The 14379-nt window shown below is 41.6% G+C and overlaps 1 protein-coding gene across 3 annotated transcripts in view; it reads left to right on the top strand.

The window, feature by feature from the left end:
- The window catches only part of ARHGAP26 (Rho GTPase activating protein 26), a 411202-nt gene that overhangs the window by 295813 nt on the left and 101010 nt on the right, over nt 1-14379 (top strand). For all 3 annotated transcript variants that reach the window (XM_079771397.1, XM_079771399.1, XM_079771398.1), the window contains one exon: nt 10842-11001. In XM_079771397.1, the coding sequence (XP_079627523.1) occupies nt 10842-11001 (160 nt within the window). The remainder of the gene's footprint in view (nt 1-10841; nt 11002-14379) is intronic.

The following is a 14379-nucleotide window of genomic DNA, read 5'->3' on the forward strand; positions in this document are numbered from 1 at the left end:
AGGTTCTCCTTTTACTCATGATCTCTTTAAAGGTTAGACTACATAGAGAAGAAGAGAGACAACTGAGAAAAAATGGCAGGATATATACTGTATACATTATATCTCACGTGTGTGTGCACATGCATTTACACCCAAACACATAAACACACTGCGTTGAATCAGAGCATTTAAGAGCAGCAACTGTGGAATCAGGTGGCAAACTGCCTGGCTTTATATTCCAGCTCGACTACTTATTCAATATGTGACCCTGGACAAATTTATGAATTTCCTGGGCCTTGGCTCCTTCAGTGGCATAGTAATGAAACTTACATCATAGGGTTATTTTAAAGATCAAATGAGATAATCGATTGGAGTGCTTACTGCCTGTCTCACAGTAAGTGCTCGGTGGATGTCAGTTACTGTTATTAGTGATGACAATCTTAATAATAATCAAAGGCAGGCAGGAAATAAAGAGATTTCAGAAAGGGATAAGAAAAAATAAAGACATGGGAGACACTACTCTTGAAGGTTTAAGATTTTGGAAGGAGATAGGTATAATATTGTGATCTTAGGCTATATTATGTAATGTATATTAGTTAATGCTTGTAATGATGATAATCAGACCCTGTACGTATTTTATGGCTTTTGTACCTTCCAGATTAGCATTGTGGCCAAGGAGAGCCACCTGGTTTGTTATATGCCATCAGTGTCAGGGCGAGCTGCTAGGCCTCTCCCCCAACCACTGTCCCCAGTTTGGCAAAGGCTCTAAGACACCAGTAGGTTCCATGAATGTTTAAATCAGGCATTTAGTGGCAGCTGAGCCTTGGTACCCTTAGAACAGGGGTGGGGAATGTTCAGTCCACGGGCCATATAAGGCCTGAGAAATCATTTGGCCTGGCCTTGCCAACGCATTAGGGTGAGTTCATTAAATGTTTGACCAAATACAGCAGGCTAATTTTTAAGTTGATAATTTTGTATGGCTCGTGAACGATGTCATAAATATCCAAATGGCTCTTGGAAAAAAAAAGTTTCCCTGCCTTAGAGGAAGGTGCACATGTTCTGATGAGGACAAAACTCTCCCAGGCATTGGGGATGGGGCAGGGAGGGAGGCTAACATCATCCCTGTCCTCTCAGAACTTCTAGCAATAAGTGGGCAAGACATGCAGTGCCAGTGCCATGAGTAATGACATAATTCAATACGTGCTAGGAAAGAGAATTGGGGAATTGGAATTATAGTGAGAGACTTGACCTAGGGTGGTGTGTTGAGAAAAACCTCTCTGAAGAAGTGAGAGTGATAAGTAAGAGTGATCCAGAGAGAGAGGGGCTGCAGTGCTTCCCCAGTGGGAAGGTGAGGGCAGGGGAATCAACATTTTGAAGGAAGGCACCCAGCCTAAAGAGACTTTTACTTTTAGCCCAGAAATCAGTGAGCAAAGGGAGGCATGGTGGAGAAGGGCCTGAAGAGGTCAGCTGGATCATGCAGGATCTTGTTGGCCATGTCAAGGGTTTTCAACATGAATTTAAAAACAGTCAGAAGCTTTTGGTGGGCTTTAAAGTGGCAGTGTCCTTGGATTGGAGGAGACCAGAGTGGAAATAGAGCATGCTGTACACTCATATTTTAGAGCATTCTCTGCTTTAGACCTCAAGCGTTATACAGACATATCTTGACTTTGCTGCCTTCACCCAAATTATTATTATTTCTTCTCCTCCTCCTCCTCCTCCTCCTCCTCCTCCTCCTCCTCCTCCTCCTCCTCCTCCTCCTCCTCTTTCTTCTTCTTCTTCCTTCTTCCTCTGGCATGGTTTCCATTTGATCCCTCTTGTTTTCTTTTAATTTGCTCTTTTCTCTTGATATTATAGTGTTCACTTTTTCATTATTAAGAAGCAGCTCTCTGGCCGTGCCAGCCAAGTACAAATGGAATGTTATCATATTTGAGGAGCATTTCATCATGTTCATGATTCTGTTAAGCTTGCAGCCGTTTTCACTGCAGGGAGGGAGAAGAAATGGCATTTAGTCTAGTATCACTCTCATAGGCATAAATGCTTTCTCATTTTCTCTCTCTCTCCTTTTCTTTCTTTCTTCCAATTTAATGATTTGGGCGGTGAATGAGGGAGCAGCATGTTTTTTTCTGTTAAAAACCACCACTCCCCCACCCCCCTGCACACTAATCTGGAAAGTACATGCTCAAATGTAACTGTTTTGTCTATTCGTGTTTGAGCAAAAAGAAGGACTCTGTAGCCTAGGCTGAACCGACCCTTCATCACGAGTGAACTGCAGAGCTCCATGGTGGTCTGGGCTCTGCAGCCCTGTCCCATTCCCCTCCAGCCTCTGCCCTTCATTAGCTATGTGACCTCGGGCAAATTACTTAATTTCTCAGTGCTCACCTGTAAAATGGAGTCTTCCCTGCCTTCTTCAAAGGGTTCTCTTGAAGATTCCACTATGTAAAAGTATCCTTCATAAGCACGCAGTTATTCAAACCTTCAGGTCTGGCTTCTCCCTGGATAACCATTCCCAGAAGGATATTGAATATAGTTGGTGAGCATGACCCCAGTCTGTACACAGCACAGTTTATTTTAAACTCTCATTCTGGTGCCAGCCATTGGGGCAGCCCAGCAAGGCTATATTTATGACTCTGATGGGTTTCCTTGGCAGAGGCCTCCTCAGCACCATCCTGACTGTTCCTGCCTCACCAAGTGCAGATGGTGTCCAGGCAAAATCCTCTCTCTCTCTCTCTCTCTCTCTCTCTCTCTCTCTCTCTCTCTCTCTCTCTCTCTCACTTATTAGAAAACACACAGGCAGTGGTGGTGGGATTCCCCCTGCCACTCCCCATTAGATACTGAGGATGCATTTGAAGATGGTGAAAGTAACCACATTAGCAACCCAGGAAACTAAACTTGCCTGGTTACCCACAAAAAGGTGTAGTTCCAGCAGCAGCAGCATTTCCAGCTAATCCTTCTCAGCCCCAGAGCTTGGAGCTTCTCTACCCCCGAGAGGGTAGTAGAGAGCAGAGAGCATATTTACTGCGGCTGTGTGCCCACCCACTCAAGCGTTTTCAGAATTGGTCACCTGGGTCCTACCCAGGACTTGCCTGTGTGCTTCAGAGGATGCATCCCCGGTCCATGGTCGTGAGAATGGAGCAGTCGGTGTAGAAATGCCCCCATGCAGTTGATTCTGAACATAACCGTGTAGAGGGGAGAGCAGTGTGTCAAAAGAGTGTGTGAAGCTGGGCTTTGCAGGGAGGTGGGCTTTGGATGGTGAGGGGAGGACTTGCTGGCAGTTGGTGCCCTGAAGGCAGAGTGAGTGTGGTGGGTTTGCTATAGCTTCTTGTGAGGCCTTCAGCCTGTCATGGGAGAGGTGATTATAAGGAAGTGATGGAAAATAAATAATACTAAGTTTTGAATTTTTTAAAATATAGATTTGGAGCATTTCATAAATTTAGAAAAGAAAGAATACCAAGAAGCAAAGTACAGATCGGTAGGGTAATGGAAGCCCTTCAAATATAATTGGAGGAGGTCGGCTTCCCTGCCCCAGGCAGAAGCAGGACACTAGAGATTTCTGGACAGGATATTAATGACATCACCAACTAACAGTGTTGCTTTAAGTTGGCACTTGCTGCCTTGTTGCTACTTCTATCACTATCATTACCACTATGTTGACCACCAGTGTGAACAATAGCTGTCATTTATTACCAGGCCGGCATGACTCAGTGGTTGAGTGTCGACCTACGAACCAGGAGGTCATGGTTCAATTTCCGGTCAGGGCACATGCCCAGTATGGGGTTTTCTCTCATCATTGATATTTCTATCTCTCCCTCTTTCTTCCTCTCTGAAATCAATAAAAATATGTTTTTAGAAAAAGAGCTATCATTTATTAAGCCATTGTTCATGCCAAAAAGTTTACTCACCTAATCTTACTTAACACTTGTAAATCAGGAGCAGGTAGTTAGTATTGCTCCTGATTTACAAGTGAAGAAATGGGGTTAGAGATGCCAAGTAACTTAACTACTCTTGTTACTCATCTGGGAATATCTATTTAATTCTAACCACTGTGTTATACTAGCTCTCTTAGCCCCTTCTCCCTCTTCCCTCCTCCAACCCCCACATATTTGTAAACTGGAGATAATTTTTGTGTTCTGTACACCTAGAATAGTGCTTTTCAAATTAGTGGGTTGTGAAATCCATTTATTAGGTTAAAAAACGGTAGGAAATATCAGAATTTATCACACTTACTGTTCCTAAAACTTTTGTGTGGTGTGTGTGTGTATGTGTGTGTGTTTGTGTGTGTGTGTGTGTACTAGTATTTATGTATGGATGCATGTTACATAGGAAAATATATTTTATGAGAAAAAATATTACATGGGAAAATAATTTCCGACCATGAGTCATTGTCAGAAAGTTTGAGAGCATCTGTTCTAGAGTTTTTTGAAGGTCAAATAAATGTAAAATATTGTTGCAAAGCTCCTTGTAAACTCTAAAATACCCTAGAAGTCTAACTTATCATTCTTATTTAACACTGGGAACTGACGCAAACAGATCAGGGATGGCAGATAAGTGTTGCTGTTCCTCCACCCATTTCATTCATTTCAGATAGTGCTAATCTGTCACCACACCTGTGTCCAGTGGAACCAGGACTCACCTTTGACATACCTCAACAAAGCACATAAAAGGATTTGTAAACCCAGCAATAGGCTTATGCATTGTTGGAGTACACCAGGACCAGGCTGTGGCTATGAAGTACTGCTTAGAACAGTGATGGGCAACCTTTTGAGCTTGGTGTGTCAAACTTCGCCAAAAAACTGAGCATAACTCGGGTAGTGTGTCACTTTGAGGAAAAAACTAACTCCAAGACTCTAGTCGCAAATGTTTCATCCTCAGGAGCAGCAAATGTCTACGCGTGTCAGTGCTGACACGCGTGTCATAGGTTCGCCATCACTGGCTTAGAATGTACCCAGCTCTGGCTCTCATTTAATGCTAGGAAAACAGATGCCATTCCTATGACAGCATGGGGGGTCTCTGCATTACAAGCCCATAAGGGTTTGCCTACTGTCTACTCCCCTCATAACACTCTCCACCATCATCCATCATCCTCATCTGAAAGTGACTTACCTCCCTTTGCCTCTCAAAGGGCATCAGTTACATCCAGAATCCCCATCCATTTTCCCTTGAAACAAAGGTGGCAAGAGGCCCTTCTTGCCAAAGCCATTTTCTTGGGACCTACTTTTTCTCATTAATTGCAATTCCTGAGGGAACTGCAGGGACCATGGGGTGCAAATTCCCCAAGGGCCCTGAAGGCATGCCTCTCAGGTGCAGCTGATACACCAAACTCTTATTGGTCACAAAAGGAGCTGGGTTTCCCCCAGGTCAAAACTGAATGGAAACTATTTCTCTGCAACCTGCAAAGGAAGCCTATAGCATTGGCAGCTCTCTCAGAAGGCACCACAAGGAATCCATGTGGGCCTACGGACCTAAAAGACATGTCAAAGACTCCTTCAATGGAATGTGCAAGGCACAAGAAACTTTTGCATGTGGATTTTAGGTCAAGAATCAACATGACATTCTCGACTGTGGGAGAAAGTACTCAAGCAGCTCAATTACCAGCCCAGAAAGCAGGCTCTCGGTGTTTTATAGACCTTGCTAATGAATGAGTCCCTTGGCCTCTGCTGGACCAGGCTTCTCAGTCCTCTGCCAGCCTGCCTCCCACACCTCTGCACATTTGTCAAGCTGTAATGGATGGCTGGTGCCAACAGAGGCTGAGGTCTAGGCCTTTCTGTCTGGGATACATAGAGATCTCAGGCCATTAGTAATTCAATCTGGAGTAATGAACATAGCCATACCAATTTGTGAGTAGTAATAATCAAGTGACAGATCAATTCATTATGTCACTGTACCAAAAGATATGCTAGTTAGTCATAAAAAATACAGCTTCCCCCCCCAAAAAAAAAGTTTCATAAAACTTAGATCAATCTGTTTTTAACTTCTAAAATAAAATGGATCATTAAAAAGAAAATGAATTAGGTTAGGTAGCCTCAAGCCTATTTATATTCAGACTTGCTTTTCCAGAATTACTGGCCTTTCTTTCCAAATGCCTTTGGGCATTGAGGCCTGCACATCTGAGTAATTGTTCCTTATTAATTAAACCTGAGAAATGGAACACAGCTCCAGGCTTTGAAAGGGGAGGTTGGGATAGTTGAAATACATTCTCCCCAAAATCATCAATAATAATTTGAGGTTTTATGAGTAAGTAGCTGCCTTGAGAATAATTGTCTTATGTCTACTGAGAAACTTCCATCATCTTGTAACACCTCAGTGAACATTGTTGTGTTTCTCCTGGGCCAGGCAACATGTAATAAATACAGGATTGGGACAACGCTTCTGCCTTCATTGAGGGGTGAAAGATTAAAGGAAATACTAGACAGAGACTGCATCAACAAAGAAAATAAAATACCCAGGAATACATTTAACCAAGGATGTAAAAGACCTGTACTCTGAAAATTATAAGACATTGAAGAAAAAACATGGAAGAAAATACAAATAACTGAAGCATATGCCTTTTCATGGATAGGACGAATTAACATCATTAAAATGTCCATACCCAAAGCAATCTATAGAGTCAATGCAATTCCTATCAAGATATCAATGGTGTATTTCACAGGACTAGGACAAATATTCCAAAAATTTATATGGAACCACATCACCACAGCAATCTTGAGAAAGAAGAACAAGGTTGGAGGAATCATACTACCTGATATCAAACTATACTACAAGGCAATAGGAATAGAAACATCATGGTACTGGCATAAAAAAAAGACATATGGTCAGTGGAACAGAGTAGAGAGTCTAGAAATAAACCCATGCCTTTATCTTCAATTAATATTTGACAAAGATGGCAAAAGCATACAATGGATGTAAAGATAACCTATTCAACAAGTGTTGGGAAAATTGGGCAGATCCATGCAAACAAAATGAAACTAGATCACCTTCTTGGACCATACACAAGAATAAACTAACAATGGATTAAAGATTTAAATCTTAGATTCAAAACTATAAAAATCCTAGAAGAAAACATGGGCAGTAACATCTCAGACATTTCTTGTAGCAATGTTTTTTGTTTTTTTCTGATATATAGCCTTGGGAGAGAAACAAAAGAAAAAAACAAACGGGACTATATCAAACAAAAGTTATTGCACAGCAAAGGAAACCACCAACAAAATGAAAAGATAACCCACTGAATGGGATAACATATTTGCCAATGATACATCTGATAAAGGGTTAATATCTAAAATTTACAATTCAACACAAAAAACACCCACAAACAATCCAGTTTAAAAATGGGTAAAGGATCTGCATAACCACTTCTCCAAATATGACATACAGATGGCCGTAGACATAGACATATGAAAAGATGCCTGATGTCAGTAAACATCAGAGAGATGCAAATAAGACCACATGAGATATCACCGCACACCTGTTAGAAGGGCTGTCATCAATACATCAACAAACAAATGCTGGCCCGGATGTGGAAAAAAGGGAACCCTTATGCACTGCTGGTGGAAATACAGATTGGCACAGCCACTAAGGAAAGCAGTATGGAGTTACTTCAAAAAATTAAAAATTGTACCTTCTATGACCCAGCAATTCCACTTGTGGAAATATATTTGAAGAAACCTGAATTTGAAAGAATCTATGCTCCCCTGTGTTCATTGCATCATTATTTACAATAGCCCAAATGTTCATCATAAGATAAATAAACTGTGGTACCTTTATACAATGGAATACTACTCGGTCATAAAAAAGAAGGGAACTTACCCTTTGCGACAGCATGGATGGACCTGGAAAGCATTATGCTAAGTGAAATATGCCAGTCTGAGAAAGACAAGTATCCATATGATTTCACTCATATGTGGAATCAAATAAACAAAATAAACTAACAAACCAAATAGAAGCAGACTTGTAAATAGGTAAGAGATTGACAGCTGTAGAGGGAAGAGGAGTTGTGGTGCCAGATTAAGCCAAAGAGAAAAAACCCAACCCATAGACACAGACAACAGTATGGTGATTACCAGAGGGAAATTGGATTGAGAGGAGGTAGAAGAGGGTATGGGGAAATAAATGTTGATGGAAGGAGACTTGACTTGGGGCAGTGAACACACAATATAATATACCAATTGTGTGTATATGAAACTAGACCACCTTCTTGGACCATATATAAGAATAAACTAACAATGGATTAAAGATGTAAACCTTAGATTCAAAACTATAAAAATCCTAGAAGAAAACATGGGAAGTGTTCACCTGAAACCACATTGTATACCTGAAACCTATATAACTTCATTAACCAATGCCACCCCAATAAATTCAATTAAAATAGGGGGGGGGGAACCCAATGAGGAACCCAAGGCTTGGACATACTGAGTCACTTGCCCAGACACCCAGAGCTGGAAAGTGGCAGAGGTGACTTGGGAAAAGGTGTGCTATTTCATAAGTTTGGACTTCATATTCAAAACAGTGGAACTCACTATCAATACTCATTATCATTATCAACACTCAAATAATAGAAGCACTGCTAAATACATTACACATTACATACACGTTGTCATTGTGTTCTCTCCCTACAATCCAGGGAGGTCTGAGGCCATTGCAGCTTTCAGCAGAGGAATGATGTAAATAGAGCTGACTTCTGGACAGTGCCTCGTAGTAGCAGGCAGGATAAAGCGGAACCTAGAAATTCTGGTCAGGAAGCCTAGTTATGAGGCTATTGCTTTAGTCGGAGTGCTGAGAAGCATGGTGGTGAAGAATGATCATTATCCAAACCATGTATTTTTATATTGGTCTGCAATTTAAAAGTGCCTTCATACATATATAACTTGTTGATTCATTTGCACAAAGGACTGTTGTGACAAGAGAGGTAAGTCTATTGACTTAACTCATTTGGGAGAGGAACTATAAGGGCATGGATTTCACTTCTGCACACAGGAGCTGATGTTGAAAGCAATGGTGGTTACTGCAGCTTTTAAATATGCATACTTGCTGATGGACTAAGGCACAGAAGCAACGTCTTTTTCCCCCTTGCCAGGTAAAAACTTGACCATCTGCATTAAGGCTTTCAGACTAGAAATGTGATGCAGTTCCGGGTAGAATAAAAAACTCCAGGAATACAAAGAATGTTTTTAAAATATTCTTATGTGGACCAGGATATGAGTGGCAAATCTCCTTGCTGCAGGTGTTGCTTAGCAATCAAAAAGCAGATTGTATTTCTAATTGAGTTGTTCATAGACTTGACCCCTCCCCCCATGACCCTTTCAGAGGTGGAAGATTTTAGGAAATTACTTTCAGCCCTAGAAAAGTATAGCAAAGTACACATCTGCTGATAAAATTGGTTGAGATACTATTTCAGTAAAGGCTCAGTTTCAAAACCAACACTTAGGTCAGTAGAACATTTTTTTCTCCCACAAAATAGAAGTATACAAGCGAAACAGTGCCGGCATTTACAGAATTGTGTTAAAAAAAAACACTCACTATAAATAGCCCTGAAAGCTAAGGAGGTTTGTCTGTGCAAACTGACTTCTCTACCCAATTTCCCTCTAGTTTCTCATAATGAATAGTTTCCTTCTTCTAACAGGTGATTTAGAGAAGCCCCTAATATTTTCTTAACAATACTGAATGGCTTTAACTTTTGACTTACTTGTCGCTAATAGGTAATTTTTATATTTTTATACTCAGGGCTAGCAAATGGACAATTAAGTTTTATGGCTAGGTAATGGTGGCCTAGTTGTGGAGTTCAGATATATGTTTTGTGTAGCTGCTTATCCAAAAACTAGTAGCCCTGCGCACGAATCTGTGCGCCAGTAGCTCTCTGCGGGCCTGGCTGCTCCACGCCCGCTGCCCAGAGGCTCTCCGCAGCCCAGAGGCCCATCCGCGGCTGGGTGCGGAACGCTTGCCTTGTCGCCATGGCAATGAAGCAAGCATTCCGCCAGGCTGCTCACGCTGTCCACTCTCAGCAGCCATCCCCCCCTCTTCCCCCCCCCCCCCAAGGACTGGGGGATTCCAGTGGGGCTGAGAGGACTGGGTGCTGCCATCTTGTGGCTGTGGGTGCCACCATCTTTGTGATGGAGTGATGGTTAATTTGCATATTACACTTTTATTAGATAGGATATGCATATGTGTTTAGCAAATTACTCAGACCCAGCTACTGTTGACCCTGTGTATTCCTTATCCTTTGAGTATAAATGACAATATAAACACAGCCATATACATAGATCTACAGTAGGGTTTTTTATTCTGTTTATGCCACATGTTTCACTCAGTATAAGTCACATTTTTCATGGGATGGGGCTTTAATACTCTGAGCCTAAAGTGCTTAATTTTCTGCCTTCTTTTTGAGTACCCAGAGCTACCCATTTTGAAAATTAGGTCTATTTTGTGCCTATGTTTGCAAATGTATTAAAGCCAAGAGTTTTTATATTTGAGCTAGAGAAAATGCTACTGATCACAGAGGCTTAAACAGCAGCCAAGTATAGAAATTGTAACTAAGTGGAATTAGCAGGTACCTGCATTTGCAGAACAGGGATTCGGATGTACAAAGGTTCATATTTTGGAAGGCAGCTGCTTTGGTCAGTTAGCTGTTTAGGCAAAATGGAAATGATAATATTAAATAGCTGAATAGCATGGATACTGAAGATTTCTGAAGCTTTGATAGATGAAACTATGAGTAGAAAAGTCTGTCTTTGAATTCCAAGGATATCGGAAGGTATCCCAAAGTCTGATTTCTTCTAGGTGAGAAGTTGAAAAATAGGAAAGGTAGAGGGAAGTCAGCTGTTTATTTGTATACTATTTCTCTCATCTGTGCCTTTTCTTTCCCTTTTTCCTAGTGTTGCTAACAACCACAAGCAAAATTTGATGACAGTGGCAAACCTTGGCGTGGTGTTTGGACCCACCCTGCTTCGGCCTCAGGAAGAAACAGTAGCCGCCATCATGGATATCAAATTTCAGAACATTGTCATTGAGATCCTGATCGAAAACCATGATAAGGTAATATAAGTATAATTGGGCACTGAAGAATTTGCCTTGGAACTGGGTGGCTGAGTTGGAACTGGCATTCAGGGTTGACTGGTGTTCACATTGCTAATGAGAACTGTGATGATGATGAAGTTGCTGGTAGTAGGAGTGATAGCAGCAATAATAATCTCAGGATGGCAGCTGTGACACACCAGTAGTTATGGTGGTGACAGCATTTATTCTATAGTGGGAACTGTGCTAAGTCCTTTACATATGTTTGCCTTTTTATCCTCACAACAATCCAATGAAGAAGGTGCTAGTCTAAGTCTCATTTTGAAGATTTCCTTTGCCCATTTTTTTTTTTTAACTTGGTTGTCCTCATATGAATTTATAATAGTTAATATTAGGGACATTAAACTATTTTCATTTGTGTTGCAAATATTTTTCCTAATCTGAAGTTTGCCTTTCAGTTATATAAATGGTGTATTCTTTCTATATGTGTGTGTGTGTGTGTGTGTGTGTGTGTGTGTGTGTGTATACATGCATGTGTGTGTGTGTGTGTGTGTATGTGTGTGTGGTCTGTCCTTTCCTTTAGGACATTTTGGTCTTTCTTAAGAAGACCTCCCTCACTCCACATAATGAAGTATGTCAACACAGAGTTGTCCTCATAACACGGGTAGGGGCATGATGCTTCACTCATCTGTTCCACCCCAGCTCCACATGGCAGATCCTAGGAAGCTTCTCAAAAGCTGCAGGGTCCCCTGGAGCACCATTCGACAGCCACAGCTCTGGTGTCAAATAAAAAATGTGCTCCTTCTAAGTAAATCTTTACCTAGAATGGTGAATTAATTTTGCTAGATAACCTGCCAAATAAATCGAGACCACTTACCACCGCCTACACTAATAACACTCTAACGTTAGCTAACATCCTCTCTTGTCTGGATTTTTATTAGCGCCTCCTCGTTTGCTTCCCTGCTCCCACCCTTGGCTTGTCTATTCTGATATCAGCCACCAGAGTGAGATTTGTTGAAATTTAAATCAAATCAAATCAGTGTCTGCGAAGAACCTTTCAGGGGCTTTCCATGTCACTGAGTGAAAGCTAGAGCCCTTACAAGAGCCTGGAAGGTCCCACATGGTCTCTACTTTCCCCTCTGTTACTGCCTCATCTCATTTCCTACCTGGGCTGCCTTACTGTTCCCCACACCTGGCTTCCCCTCCTACCTCAAGGCCTTTGCAGTTGCTGTTTCTAGCCCCGAAACACTCTTCCTTCATATAACTACACGGCATGTCTCCTCACCTCTTTCAAGCCTTCTAAGTGAGTCCCATTTGGATTTCTGTATTTAAAATTGCAAGCAGTCCTAGCCTCACACACTCCCCCTCCCCTTGATCCTGATTTCTCTCTCTTTCTCCATAGCACTTACCACTTCCTAGCATACTGTATAATTTACTTACTGATTTGATCTGTTGCCTTTGCGACCTCCACGAGAATGTATGCTTCACAAAAGCAGAGATTATGGCCAGTTTTATTCACTGCTTGGTTCCTAGGTTCTCAGTAGGCTCCCAGCACATATACTGTGAATGGGCTCTTGTGGTAGCTGGCCTCCAAATGGTTCTCAGGGACCCTTGTCTCCTGATACTCACTCCATTGTGTAGTCCCCTCCAATGGGAATAAGAGATTCCAATATTGATCCCAGTGTGATCAATAGGAATAGTGATCCCAATGTGATCAGTAGGGTTTTGCAAAAGCAATGGAGTGTGACTTTGGAGACTAGTCATAAAAGACATTATAACATTTGCCTTGGTTTCTGGACGGGCTCACTGAACGGGAAGCAAGCTACCGTGTTGCAAAGGCAGTCCCACAGCCCTGTGGGGAGGAAACCAGCTTCCTGCCAGCAACCAGACCAACGTGCCAGACACGTGAGTGAGCTGCTTCAGAAGTGAATCCTGCAGCCCTGATCAAACCTTCAGATGATGCAGCCCCGGCTGACATCTTCAGGGCAACCTCGTAAGAGACCCTGAGTCAGAACCACCGTGCTAAGCCTCTCCTGAGTTCTTAACCCACAGAAGCAGGGAGTGAGTATGTTTTAAGCCGCTAAGTTTTGGTCATAAGTTGTTATAGAGCATTAATAACTACTAAAGAACCTCTGAGTATAAACTTTCACAAGTAACAGGGGTATTCTGCAAAGTTGTGTAAGCAGCATGGCCTCCCTCTCCCAAGGTTAATAAAGAGATATAGAAATCAAATGATTTTTTTAAAGAGATTATCTTCTTTTTAATCCAAACTTTGGGCCTCCTTCCAACAACCTCCTTCAAATATAGTATATCAGGTATGGGAGAAGTTTGTTATGTCTGATAAAAATGAACTTGTATAGAGGGGAGATAGTCGAACTGCAGTTAATAATATGGTTTCTAAAGACAAACCACTTGGATTAAAATATGCTACCTCTTACTCGCCGTGTGACCTTGAACAAATATGCTTCCTCTTACTCGCTGTGCTTAACCTGTCTAGGCTTATTTAAAAAAATACTTTCAGTATAGTCTAACTGCTGTAACAAACAACCCCAAAATATCAAGTGACTGAGGGACAGTAAAAGTTGATCTCTTGCTCACATAGCAGTTCACTGCAGGCATCTTGTATAGTGAGTGATTCAGTAACCCAGGTTCTCCCATCATGTAGCTCTGCCTCTGCTCTGCAGATCTCTGCAATAGACAGCTGGGGGAAGCAATGAGAGAACATAGGAGATTGGGTAAGTTTATATGGGCCAAGCCTAGATGATGCTTTCCTTATTTTCTTCTACATTCCATTGGCCAGAATTCACATGGCCACATCTAACTGCAAGGGAGGCTGGGAAAACAACCCAACCATATACTCAGAGAAGAGGGAAGCAAGTTTGGTTATCATCTGGCCAGTGTGTCACAGTCCTTCCATTGGTTTGTCCTGAGGATTAAATAAGGTGATTTTTGTAAAGGATTTAACCAAGAGTCTGGGGGGTAGTAAGGTCCCGTAAGTGTAAACCATTGTTTTTAGCAGTCTCAATAGAAGTCTCTGAAAATGGAGCTCAAATCCATCCCTGAATGTCACATGTGCCCTTCTCCAAAAATAGTGCATTTTATAACTTAATCTTTTCTTAAATAAAATAATATTAAATGGTAAGGAGTAAGCAATTTGATTATGTTTCATGTCCCTAAAAGAACATATTTGACCTGATAGCAGGTAGTATCTAGTGGTATTTGAACTGTAGCTAGCTGTTTTATGGGGTCCTTGGGCGTTCAAGCCAGAAAACATATTTGAAAGTAGCACGACAGAAAAAAGAACCGGATACTGCTAATAACAATATTGAAACTTGTGTAGACAAGCAGCTATCCTGCCTTGGGCACAAAATCTAGAAATAGAAATGAAATGTGAAATGC

Source organism: Cnephaeus nilssonii, assembly GCF_951640355.1.
Source record: "Cnephaeus nilssonii genome assembly, chromosome: 5".
Taxonomy (NCBI): Eukaryota; Metazoa; Chordata; class Mammalia; order Chiroptera; family Vespertilionidae; genus Cnephaeus; species Cnephaeus nilssonii.